General features: G+C 34.1%; 1 protein-coding gene across 1 annotated transcript; it reads right to left on the minus strand.

Moving 5' to 3' along the window:
• Positions 1-6,491: 6,491 nt before the first annotated feature.
• Positions 6,492-7,102, minus strand: LOC137738327 (glu S.griseus protease inhibitor-like). Its single transcript, XM_068477964.1, has 2 exons — positions 6,970-7,102; positions 6,492-6,862 (listed from the first exon to the last, which is right to left on the minus strand). The coding sequence occupies exons 1-2, from the start codon at positions 6,998-7,000 to the stop codon at positions 6,663-6,665; spliced, it is 231 nt and encodes a 76-aa protein (XP_068334065.1). The 5' UTR covers positions 7,001-7,102; the 3' UTR covers positions 6,492-6,662.
• Between the last annotated feature and the right edge of the window lie 7,276 nt (positions 7,103-14,378).

A 14,378-nucleotide genomic window follows, 5' to 3' on the forward strand; every position in this document is an offset into this window, starting at 1 on the left:
GTGAATCATTGGATAGCTTGTGGTTGGTTATAATTGACTATTTGCATGTTAATTATGTAGGTTGTTTGCTTTCATTAATGTAATGGGAAAACATAATCAACTACTGTTCATACGTTTGAATCCAAAATTGTTTTTTACTAGTAAAAGATTGGATGCTGCTAAATCAAATAATCATATTTACTCGTTTTGATAAACTTGAAGATTGAAGAAGCAAAATGAAAAATAATATTTGGTATGAAAATCAAGAATGGTATTCGGTCAACATAATAAATTAACAACAAAGTCAGTTTAATTGACGTTGATGAAATCTTATTATCTGTACGATCGATGTACCTACTTTTAGATGATAGGTGTTGACAAAATCTGAAATGCATGTAATAAAATTGGATAAGGGTGGCGGGCGGGAAAAGCTCACGTGACAGAATTATTTAATTCCAAGTATGACCAACAATCTCCTATCGATCGGGTTCTGAAAACCTTTGATTTTTTTTTTTTTTTTTTTTTTCAAATGATAGATTTTATTAGATTACATATTAGATTAGTTATCGATGAAGTTTGAACTCACATCATCATGTAAGGACTCAATATCTCTTCACCACTGTGATAAATAACTACTTGCCTAAAATCCTTTGACTAGAAAGGTGAAATTCGTAATATAGTGATAATTCAACATTTCCTAATGTAATCTTAGAGATGAACAAAACTTATCATTTGAGTTTGATCTTGAGTTTGTTTCCTTTATTTATATTCAGTAATCTGCAAATTATAATAACTATACATACAAAAAATGAACTTCAATGAAAAAAACATCTTAGTATTACAGTTTAGTGATATTCATTTTCGCTTATAAGTTAGAGATTTTAGATTCGATACTCGCTAAAGACGAATTTAAACCACATTATTGCTAACCTATTGTGAAACTTAGTCTACTCCCCATCTTCAATCCTTTCATGTGGATAATATCGTTGTTTAAAAAAAAAAATCAAAACTTGAAAAAAATATAGCCATATGTATTCCGCTTTTTAGGTTTGTCATGCATGAAAAATTAGGTATGTGATAACCAAGAAAAAATTGTTTATCCTATACCTATTTTTCTTTCACACTCAGTTCTTTTCATACCGATTCACAATTTTTGTAATTCTAATGTAAACATTGACTTAAGTTGATTGATGTATCTCAAGACAATCTTGACACTCAATTATACAAAAAACGTGAGACTATTCAGATTAATGTGGTATACTGGTATGTGCCTTCTTTGCAGATGAAACTTTCTCCAAACATAAGCCCAAATTTGAGATAGGGAAGCTTTTCCCTCACGGCATTAGCTGCCTCCAACCATTTCCATAGCTTAATTCAACCCCATCCCACCCATATCAGATGAAACTTTCTCCAAACATAAGCCCAAATTTGAGATGGGGAAGCTTTTCCCTCACGGCATTAGCTGCCTCCAACCATTTTCATAGCTTAGTTCAATCCCATCGCACCCGTATCAGATTTTATCTTTTTACATTTCTTATTATGCATTGATAATACAATGTGTGTGTGTGTGTGTGGATGGGTGGGGGTGGGGTGTGTGGGTTACAGTCCGGGAACACATGCTTTTGACACACATTTTGACACCCTTTTTGTAAGGCTTACTTTGTAATGTATTCCAACATCCAGACCGCTACAATTCATGAGCAGATTTATACAAATTAGTGTAGATTGATAAGTGTGGGACCAGCATGGGGCCATTAGTTGTCCTTGACCTCAAAAACTTCAAAAACCCATGTATATTTGTTTGTGAATTGTATTTAACCACTATAAATAGCTAAGGCACACTAAATTACAATCTCCGTCTCCTACTTCTTCTATTTTCTTCTTTCATATTTGTCTTCCTTTTCTCCTTCTTGTGTACAATTCTATTGTGAGCACCATGTGCAATTCTATTGTGAGCACCATATGCTCGATGAAATACCTTAGTTGATAAGCATTGGCAATCTTCAATAATACTCCACAATAGCCTGCATCCACCCTTGACAAGCCTCTACAAATAATAGTAGTTGTCAACATATTTGGCATAAGCTTTGAGCATATATTAGCAAGAATTAACAGGTGCCTACTAGGTGTTCGGCGAAATGGCTCAATGAAGTTTTTTTTGTTGATATTATGACCCCCTTATTTGAAAATCCAAACATCTGCAACTGTTTCTTCATAAATTTTGGGCAACTGTTTCTTCATAAATTAGTGGCACTTTCTCAAATTTAAAAGCAATTGCCATACAACTGCATTTGACTAAACCTGTTATAGGATTTTGGTATATAATTAGGGTGGTGTTGTTCACACACCTTTTTTACCTTTTACACTCCCCTAGTTAATTTATGTTATTTGATCATCTTCAATTTATTCGATCCAACGGTCGATAATTAAAAGGTGTATGTGAAAGATGAAACGCTAGTGTATGAATAGCACCACCCTATAATTAACTTGAAAGTTATTCGAAGAAAAAAAAAAAGGATGATTTGAGAGCTCAGCAAAACGCCTCATCATTTGGAAAAGAAGCAGTCTTCCAAATTATAAAAGAAAAATGTAGAGCTGGTAACTTACTAAAGCAGTCATGTGTATACAAAAATTTGACGTCATAATATTTATTGTGAGTACCAATCTCAGTACTAATGGAAGTGCACTTTTACTCCGAGGTTGGAACAAAAACAAGAAGTAAAGAGAAGAACAAAAATAAGTACTGTCAACTTTAACAAACCATTGCTATATATTTAGCTTCACACACATACACACATATATATATGTCATACAGAAAAACAGAAATATAATTTTTATTTTCAATACAATTGATGCATGAAGATTATTAGTTCAACTCCTTATTTCATTGTTTCACCTATCCTTGCATGTATGAATTAACCAATTACAGGGACCCTGGTAACAATACCACGTTTATTGACCCAAACTCGAACCCTATCACATCGAAAATCTGCGGTGACAAACATTCCTTCTTTCACAATCACAGCATTGACTAAATGATTCTCACTCTCGATGGTTGCCTCCGCCTCTGTCCCCTTGGCTCCAACGAGCTCAGGCCATGAATCCTTCCCTTCACATTCAGATGACATCCTAGCAGATCGCCTTTGTTTTACCTAGAGTACTAGTTTTGCTCTCTGTGTGCAGTATTGCTTTGTGATGTATTTGGGTGGGGAAGAAATGTGCATTTATATTGGTATCATTTAATGGATAGTAGTTGGTTGTTACTGACTCTGGTGTTGCGTAGGCCGAACGTTAATATGAATTGTTTTCAAACGTAATGTGTGAACAAACCATACCGCCAAGATTGTGTAGTCTATCTTTTCGATCCGGATGAGCGTGCATGTACTTGCAAAACGAGGAATGATAAAATTTTGGTCAATAGTAGTTACCAAAGGCAAAACTGTTTCAATTCAACAATATATTCAAAGTCAATTTAATTTTTCTTAAAAAAAAAGTCAATTTAATTTTGTTGCAGGCCAAAAAAATAGTGGGATGCTAGCAATCTTCTCAAATGATCCTTCTCGGCTCTTTTACTCATCTTGCAATGTTGTTTGATAATCGCAATCATTCACTTTTTAGTTCATCCTATAAAGATGAACTAAGAAAAATATCAACCAAATTAAAAATTCTTACTATTCGATTAATGTTGTACATGAGGAACATGGTTCGTCTATTTATTAGATAACAATTAGATGACTAAACGATTTTGTGACACCATCATTTGAATGTGAAAAGCTGCTTTTAGGCCCCTCAGACTTTAGCCCCTCTTAGCCCAACCCCCCAAAACCCTAATGTCTTCTTCATCAGTTTAGGCCAGGTATTCAGATGCATAGTTATTCTTTTAGCCCCAAGCTTGGTTCTTTTGGATTCTTACTTGTGATATGATTCCTCATTTTATTGCTATTCTAATCCATCTAACTCAAATAAAGTCTTATATAAGTACTTAGAAACCCTAACTACGAATGATAGTGAGGAAACACTTGAGCGCTTGTATCTGTTTTCGTATCGAATATCTTTTAGCTAACAAACCTCAGACGTTGCTCATATTTAATAAATCTAATACATTCTGTTGTGTGATTGGTTTACTTTTGTATTTTTCGACTGCATCTCTATTGTTTCGTGCTTGTTCTTTAGAGGGAATCGAGGATCAGATTAATTTCCTAACAATTCTTCAAGTCGAGTGCAAATCAACAAACCACTAATCACAATATCCTAACAAATGGTTATTTTTAACTGGATATTTATTCACTGATTCTACTAGTTTATGTCATGCCCAATTTCGCTAGCATCAATTAGCAAGACTGCTCATATTACCAATGCAAGTAGCACATGAACAACCGAGAGCCAAAAAACCAATATCATTAACATTTTAAATTTACATGTGTCATCACATTTGATAACACTGCCAACTAATAGTCATGGTCAAAACCCAATATCATATCATATACAGCCCATAATTTTATCTTCAAATTCCATATGGACACAGTAAGAACCCAACACCAAGTTGCCATTAAATCCCCACCACTTGGATCAAACATGTCACTTTAAGAGATTTAATAAGATGAAATAACTCAAAACCTGCGAAAATTAAATCATAAAAGATCAAAATATGGGCAAGTCTGGACACATAAATATACACGAACACAGCTTGTCTGGACACATATGCAAAAAACATCTAAATACAATTTATAATTAAAATTTCTACTCACTTAGATTGTCTACACGGAAAGACAAGTGTAGAACAAATTAGCAACTGGAAATAAAAGAAAAGAGATTGCATAAATATGAATATCACGGATCCAATGCATTTGTTTATGTAGAGAAATACGGTAGAGCATGACAGACTTTTTCTATGTTTTTTCTCGACCGTCATTTCTCTGTATAAACAAATGAAATGAACCCTAAAAGCAGTAGGGTGCCGCCGTAACAGGCTCTGAGTTTGAGTACGGATCTATCACTCTAAAGGAAGGGTTGATGTAATGTAATCTTAGTATTTATCCGAAACATGCGCCAGTGTGTACATTCCATGGAAACGAAGCCCTAGTCGAAGTAAATGGTACCTAACATTAAAAGGCCCAAAAATCCTTTGAGCTACTTAATTGTAACCTTCTGCAACGTTAAAACTTATAAAGTGTAGATGGAGGCGGCTTTTGGCGACGGCAAGTAAGAGTAGGGATAGCCGCTGACGTGGGTGACCATGTTGCTGGCGGCGGGGACTGCCGATATTAGTGTGGGTGGTAACACGGTGGCTGCTAGTTTTTGAACTTTTATTTCGTCTACTCTTTTTTTCTTTTTTTCTTTTTTTTATTTGAGCCAAACAATATTATCTACACTAAGAGCATAGGGAAGTGAACTAAACTTTATAATGTGCTAGCAATAATGTGGTTCAAATTCGTCTTTAGCAAGATTCGAACATAAGACCTCTTATTTACAAATGAAAAGAAATATTACTAAACTGTAGTATTAATTGACTATTTTGTTTAGTTTTATTAAAAAGTTAACGGGATGAAAGCTAGATTAAATGGGTGGACACTGTTTAGTCGTCAAATCCTCATTAATATGGTAACCTAAGTCATTAATAAAAGCAATATTTGAATGCATTCCGGGCCGGAACTGGATCCCCTCTGGTTCCAATCATGCTGAGCTCACTGCATCCGGACCATTAAAATTTGATTCAACGGCTACAAACAGGGAGCCCTTCTAAACATTATAATAATTGTAATCGTTAGATCAAATTTTAATGGTCCAAATGCATTAATTAGTGGGCTCAACATGATTTGAATCCGGAGGGGATCCCATTCTCAAATATTGGACCAAATTCAGCTGGCACTTGCCAAGTGTTATGTTTTAATGTCGTTGGAAAACACTTTCATGCAAAACAACTGGAATTTTTTTTTATCTAATTGTTCAATTCAGCATGCTATATATCCACACGATTATCGATATAGGGCTTGATCCTACAAAGGTGAAATAATTAAGGATTTGTTTGGATTTTAAGACCTATTGAATTACTAAATTATTTAGTTACATTCACAAAAAAATATAGAAAATATAGAGATCCAAATTATTTAGGGTTTAGCTCTACAATACATTAACCATTGGTCCAACCTAAATCATTCATAATTCATTCAGATTCAAGCGAAGACGAAATTACTTGAGAGATGTCTACGTGACTCGATTGAAATTAATTGGGTCGGTCAAATTTGAAGATAATCAAGCACATCTTTCAAAAGCAATTTCAAACATGCTCATAATTTTGTACTTTGTTTTTTAATTTGATTTTCAACTAACTCGTGTTGGTTTGTTTGAAAATCAAGAGATGGGTTCGTTTGAGAAATCTTCAGTTGTAATATTTGGTAAGTGTATTATATTTGAGGACTCGATGGCAATGTGGGAGTGTGTGTGCATGTAAGGATGACGTGAACATCCGAATATATTTTCTTAATCTATACTTTGATGTAGTTGAACAGAGAGAAAAACAAATGAGGATACCAAAACAACTTGAATCCTACATATTGAGCTTCAGATAGGAGTACACGGAAGAAAGTTTCAATGCATGGAGAATACTACGACTCCTTATTTGCATTAGAGAAAGTACAGACATAGGATTACAAGAACCCAATATATATTTGGATATAATTAAGTTAACCAATGATAGGCACCCTAGTAACAAAGCCATCTGTATCGACCCAAACACGAACCCTATCAGCTACACATCGCAAATCTGCTGGTACAATGGTTCCTTCTACCACGATCTCAACCTTGACAGTGGAATTCTCCCTCTTAATTGTTGCCTTCGCAACGGTACCCTTGGCTCCCAACAGCTCAGGCCATACATACTTACCTGCATTATTTTAATATGAATTAAGTAATTAGACTGCAATCAATTGTACTAATTACATGCGCGCGCGCGCACTCTATATATTAAACATAAACTTGTTCATTACATACCTTCACTGCCCTCACATTGCTCAGATGCCATCCTCGCTCGCTTTTCGTTTGAGTACTTGTCTGATCTCTCTTGTAAGATATATTGTTTGTGATGTATTGGCTTAAGGAAGAGGAAGATATAGATGCATATTTATAGAAGTGCATATACAACTGGATAGCTTACGGTTTGTCGTCATTATTGACTATACATTTGGATGTTACTTAGAAACTCTGCTTTGTATACGTATCAGAGTTTGAAATATTCATGAAATGTTCAGTATTTTCGTCGAAATATCCGAAAATTTAAGGATCGATATGGAAACTGGGTGAAATGCAAACTTCACCCGATATCGACAAAATATAGGAAGATCAATGAATCTCAACGATATTTACCTATTCATACAGAAATTAATGTTGCCAAAACACATTGCAGATTTTGAACTTTTGAATTTTTTTGAGAAAATTTCTCTAGTTTTGATTAAATTTGAATGAGTTGATATACTCTCCTCATTACAAATTTTCATAATTTCCATCGAAGGCAACCAATAACAATAATTCCATCGATATTGTTTAGAAATTTGCACATTGATATTTCCAACTATATCGATATTTTAAAAGGAAAACTAATGAAAGGGGTTTGAAAATTTTGAGTTTTAATCAAAAGGACAAAAATGTGTTGTAAGTGAATAGTACCAGAAGTGACTTTTTAGAGTAAAAATGTCATTTTTCGTTAAAGTGAACAGTACCGAGAGTGTTTCGTTAAAACTCCCTATTTTAAACCCTAATACGTTACATTTTGGCATTATAAAATTATTTGATGCAGAAGCAAAATGATCGGTGGCATATCCAAGATTCGCTTTAGGGTCTTTTTATGGTTCACGATCGGTGGCCTTAACATGTGGAAGCAAAATGAAGAATATAAAGTTTTGGTTTGAAATAAAGAAAGTATATTTGGTAAAAAATAAAGACAACTTAATGTGCAATTTGTGAATAACGACGAAGTCAAGTTTATTGCCGCTTATGAATACTTGTTTGTTAGATACACGTACGTCCTTTGATGATAGATATAGTTGACAAAATTTGGACATCAAATATAGGGAGTTTGGCTGCATTTAAAACTGTACGGCCGGGCGGTGCCGAAATAGGAAGTCTTAAGCTCGTTGCTGGTATAAGAAATTTTAGACATTGGAAACTGAGTTTGTTCCACGCTATTTTCATCTTCATCTTCATCTTCATCTTGTGATTCGATTTGTACTAGATTCACTAATTAATTCACTTTGTCATCTTTTAGTTTTACATTATGTTAATCTGAAATTGGATAAGGACATTCGTTATTGGTAACCATGGAAGACAATGAAAGCTAGGAGGTGCTTGAGAAATCTATAGAGATGTAAATGAAAAAGACGAAGGTGCGATGGAGAATTTGAGAGAAATACCCACGACATATCGCCGACATAACAACTCCCTATTGGCAACTATCTACAGTGATTATCAACAATATTACGTGAAAAGAATGTGTATCCAAAATATATCAATAATAATGCCTATATTTAGGTAATATAGCTATCATATAGGCATCGTATAAACAATATCTACACTATTAATATTATATTCGTATCAGTATCTATGCAATCTCAATACTATATTTATATATGAGTAGTTTAGACATTTTCATCCTCCTGCCCCCATCATATATGTCTTTCGTATCTTTCTTTCTATTTCCACAACCAAACTTTGAATTCTTTTATTATAACTAATTTTCCTAAAACGCATAGGCTTAAATTATCAGGATGGTTCTTGCATTTTACATGTTCAATCAATTTAGTCCTCGTGTTTTCAATTTGATTAATTTGGTTCATGTCTCTTACTCTATTAGCTAATGCAGTCAATTCTGTTAACTTACCATTAAAAAGGTCATTTTAGAATATTAAAATCTTCACTTCCGTTAATTTCATGTTAATTTACGAACACCCACTCCACTAGTACATTTCACTTATGGTAAGGACATTATTACTAACACTACGGTGTAATGATATTTCTCTCTATTTTTAAGTAAAAGATAGGGGTGTGGTATCCACACATCTCATTTTACTTCTTACACACCTTTTTTATTTTTGATCGTCGGATCGGATGAATTGAAGAAGATCAACAAATAAAAATTATCAAGAAGTGTGTGAAAAGTAAAATAAGGTGTATAGATAGCACACCCCAAAAGATATTGAGTTCAACTCGTGAATTCGATACCTAATTTTCAAATATGGTGGCCTATGTAGGCTTAGGTTAAATCCCCTCCCTTACATTAGGGAATTGGTGTATATAAAAATTGATGCAATATCACTACCATGCGGGGGCCCATTTGTGCCAGGTAAGACTTCACGGATTTTTTTACAAAATTGATGAAAAATGTCAAAGTGATTAAAAAATTAACTTTAGAAAATCAAGTGACACAAATTAAGTTTGGGATAGCAAAGTAAAATTAAAATTGAGTTTCACGGACATTGCAAAAAGTAAGTCTATTTTTAACTGACTACAACTACGAACCTATTTCATATACTCACTGTGTCAAATGGACCAATCTCACCACAATGGAATTAGTGGTCAACATCGGAGCTTAACAAGCCATGAGCTACTTGCTTTGGGGGTGGAACAAAACAAAGGGTACAGAGAAGAAGAATAACGAACTGCCAACTTTATCGAACCATATAACATAGATGCAGAAAGGGAAATAATTTATTATTATCAATATAATACTGATGCATGGAGATGGATACAACTTCTTATTACATTATGTTCACATAATTAACATCGCATATATGAATTAACCAATTACAGGGATCTCGGTGACAATTCCATTTTTATCGACCCAAACCCGAACTCTATCACATCGATAATCCATAGTGACAAACGATCCTTTTTTCACGATCACAGCATTGACTAAACGATTCTCGCTCTCGATTATAGCCTCGGCATCCTTCCCCTTGGCTCCCACGAGCTCCGGCCATGAATCCTTTCCTTCACATTCAGATGACATCCTATCAGATTGCCTTTGAATTTATTTAGACTAGTTTTATTCTTTTTGTGAAATATTTGCTTTGTGATGTATTTGGGTGGGGAAGAGATGTATTTATAACGGTACCATTTAATGGATTATAGTTGGTTGGTACGTAATTGACTTTTTCTGGTGTGTTACGTAGGCTGAAAGTTAATTCATCTATTTTCAAACGCTATGTGTGGACAAAGCTTACCGCCAAAAGATTCTGTCTATCTCTATGCATGATTTGGATGAGCTTATATTCTAGAAGAAAAACGAGGAATAATTTAATTTTGGTCAATATATACAGAAATATGGTAACTTAAAAACATATTCAAAGTCTGTTTTGGTGCAGTCCAACAAAAAAAAAAGTCACTTTTGTTGAATACACAGTACATATCCGTTTTATTGAAGCTCAAGAAATCTGGTACATATCCGTACTAAGATGATAAGCGTTGTTGACAAAATTTGAAATGTGTAAGTGTTGTACAAATTTGAAATGTGTATAAAATGGTTCATGAGATTGTTATAATTCTTCAATTTGGTCCCTGAGATTTAAAATCGATACAAGTGGTCTTTGAAATTGTCCACCGTCAATCATTTTGGTTTTGTGTGAAAAATCTCTATTAAGTTGAAGAAATCATGAGTTTAAAGAGAAGGGTTGATTTGACAAAAACATCCTCAATTTAATGGAGATTTCTCACAAAATGACCAAAATGATTGACCGTAACAATTTCAAGGACCACTTCTATTAATTTTGAATCTCATAGACCAAAGTCAGGAGTTATGCCAATCTCAAAGACCATTTTGGATAAAAGCCTTCAAAACATTCAAGTCCTTTTTGTCTTTGTTTTTGTAAATCATCCTTGGATTAATGACTAGAAAAAGCTTAACTTGTTATTTAATCTCATTAGCTTAATTCCGTGAAAAGTGAAAAGGTGGGGGGATCTGGATTCTCTTCAGATTCTCATTGTGAGGATCTTAGAGATCAATCAATTCTAACCGCTCACCACACATCTTGCGGCTAAAAACCATTATGCCATGTAGAAAGAATAAAAAATTCAAATAATTTCTGACCAAAAGATGTGTGGTGAGCGGTTAGGATTGATTGATTCCTAGGATCTTCATAATGAGGATCTGAAGGGAATCCAAATCCGAAGGTGGGGACTTTCATTTTTGTGAACAATAAGGTCATGATTAAGAAAATCTTCCCTGTGCTCATAAAGCTAGACAATATGCTGATTTAACACTTAGCTTAAATTTAATTAACATGGAAATGATCGATTCTAAATTATTTGATTTAAAAAATGTATGAAGACGATTTCTGAAAGGTTGAAATTTCAAAGAGTTTTGCTTGGAGAGGTTGTATATGATTTTGCTTTTGATCGTCGGGGTTTAGATATTACGTCACCTGTTATGCGTTTTTTCTTAAATAATATAATATTGACATGGGTCCTAGCCTCCCAGTTTTGACTTCGTTCCAACTCTCTTAAAAAAATTATTTTTAATATAATTGTCAGGGTTTAGAGTTGAAGAAGAAATGACTTCTAATTCAAAATAATCATCATTTACTCATTCCTTATGGGGAAAAAAAAAAAAGACAAAAAAAAGGCAATTCATGTGTCCACCCTAAGGCTGAGGTCATACACTTCTTTGTCCTGCCAGTTATGATTAACAATTTTTTACCGACATTTGTCATAAAAAACATTTATTTTATTAACCATCATGTATCATTCAATAACAAATAATCAATCAAATTGAATATCATCTAGTCATCCATAATTCATCAAATAAGCAGTTCCCTACTAGAAGATTAACATTGATTTGTTCAAAGACTCTTTATAATCATCATTTACTCATTCCTTACGGGAAAAAAAAAAAAAGAACAAAAAAAGGCAATTCATGTGTCCACCCTAAGGCTGAGGTCATACACTTCTTTGTCCTGCCAGTTATGATTAACAATTTTTTACCGACATTTGTCATAAAAAACATTTATTTTATTAATCATCATGTATCATTCAATAACAAATAATCAATCAAATTGAATATCGTCTAGTCATCCATAATTCATCAAATAAGCAGTTCGCTACGAGAAGATTAACATTGATTTGTTCAAAGACTCTTTATAATGAGTACTGTTTAGAGAGATTTTTTGGATGTAAACCTACTACGCCGTCTTAAGAGTAAGCTCGTTATAAAAACAATTTTGCATGCACACATGGGCCTAAAAGATTTGAACCCACCTTAGAAAGCATAATAGCACCAGTACTGTACACACATATTGGAAGGGCCGCAGTAGATATTGATACACATTTGAGTTCCTGCAGCCTTCAGCACAACCGCGTGTTGCAATTGCATGTTTAGTCCTCTGCGTTAAATGTATAATTCTAAAATTCAAGGGAAAGTTGGGAGACCATTCCAGAATTCACTGAAACTTCAGATTAACCATATTAACAATAGGGTTGCAGAATTGATTCATTCATTATAACAATCAAGATTAGCGTTCGCGCTTAGGGTTTAGAGATGTTAACATTATCAAATCTCAAATCCGAATCTCCTCTCCGTTGTTTGATTAAAAGGCTTAGACCTAGCCTTACACAACGACATATACAAATTGGCCTCTGAAAGAACCGACACCAAGTTCGAAACTTAGAAAAACGTTACAGAAGTAAGAATAAATTTATCTACAACTGGGTAACTGGGCAACTCCCAAACTCATCCCAGCCACTTAGACCATGCTTGTATTGAGTTGAGCTTTTGGGTATTTTAACAAAAATTAATAAGTTGAATTTACAGCTCAAAACCCCTGCCGAAATTTACTCATAAAATTCTTAATACTACTAGGTATTTGGGTAGCACAATATTTGATCATCTTCAAAAAGAAAGAAAAAACACTAAATTACACTAACACTGCTTGGTTCCGTTTTTCATCTTTACCTTTATACACACAAAAATAAAATAAAAATTTAAAACCTCAATAAAATCATGAATAAAAATTTCTACCCTTGTAAAGTATATTATTTTCCAAACTAAAGCCTCCCAAAACCCTAAAAAAATCCCATCAAATCATAAAGAATAGATCAACATCTTTTCACAGAGAAACACAGAGCTCAATGTATATGGTGACGGATCCAGTACATCTCTTTATACAGAGAAACACGGTTGAGACGACGGAGAGAGAGAGAGAGAGAGAGAGTCTCACAGACTTCTGAGTTTTGATCTCAACCGTGATTTCTCTGTATAAAAGAATGGAATGAACCCTAAAACATGATGCCGCCGTCACAAGCTCAGGGCTCGAGTACGGTTTCTCTATCTATCTATAGCAAGGAAAGGGCTGATGTAATCTCAGTGTTTATAGCCCAAAAGATGCTCCACGCCACGTCCCTCTTTTCCTGCGTACTCTCCACGTAAACAAAGCCCTAGTCAAACTCAAAGCCGAAGAAATCCACCGCCACTAAACATGGGTTGGAAGGTACGGGGCTTCTTACACTCATGTGCTTAAATAAAAGGCCCAAAAGCCTTTTTTTTTTATTTTTATTTTTTTTTATTTTTTATTTTTACAAGTGCTATACTAAAATGAATCGAAATCTTCTCTCAAACTCTATGTTCAGAGTCCAAGAATTAGAAGATCTGGACCATTAAATAGAGACATATTCAACCTTTAGTTTGTGTGAGGTGAGTTGAATGGGCTAATGTGACCGCATAATTTAAAATGAGTGGTCTGAATCTTCTGATCCTTAGGCTCCGGACACAGAGATCTGGATAGGATCATCATTCTACTTAAATATGTGATTGAGTTAAGCAGCTAATGTGTCGATCATAATTTAAAATTGAACTCTTCATTTATGAAAGTCGAAAATGTATCATGTTACTCATGAGTGAAGAGTAGGACTTCTAAATAGTAATCACGAGAGAAACTCGAATTAATCTAATATCAAAGGTATCCAATGACAGGGATCAAAATCCTTGAATACAAACTCCTAGTAAATAAACATGCCATACTAATTAAAGGGCGGTGCTATTCACATATATTGTTACCACTTATGTACCATTTTCAATTTTCGATTGTCAATTGAATAAATTAAAAAAAAAGATCAAAAAATAAAAGTTAACAATGAGTGCTTAAAAAATAAAAACGGATGTCCAGATAACACCGCCCCTAATCAAATAATCGTAATAAACATTCCGCTGCAAGTTCATAGCTCATATGGCTAGTACAATTTACACATTGCAGGTAGTAGTTCAGGTCTCTGTTCGATTCCCTCCGCTATCCCTTGTACTGGTACGGAAAAGATTTCTTTAAAAAATAAAAAATCGACCAACCCTTTTTCCCATAGGGTCAGTAATTTGCTATGCAAGATCCAGGGATGATTGCAAACTCAAAACATGCCAAATCAAG

This window comes from Pyrus communis, chromosome 6, assembly GCF_963583255.1.
Source record: "Pyrus communis chromosome 6, drPyrComm1.1, whole genome shotgun sequence".
Taxonomy (NCBI): domain Eukaryota; kingdom Viridiplantae; phylum Streptophyta; class Magnoliopsida; order Rosales; family Rosaceae; genus Pyrus; species Pyrus communis.

Excerpts from the sequence above, each read along its gene's own strand:
- LOC137738327 (XM_068477964.1), bottom strand. The coding sequence starts at position 7,000 with ATGGCATCTGAGCAATGTGAGGGCAGTGAAG. Across the intron at positions 6,863-6,969 it reads GCAATGTGAGGGCAGTGAAG|GTAAGTATGTATGGCCTGAG; the intron begins GTATGTAATGAA and ends AAAATAATGCAG.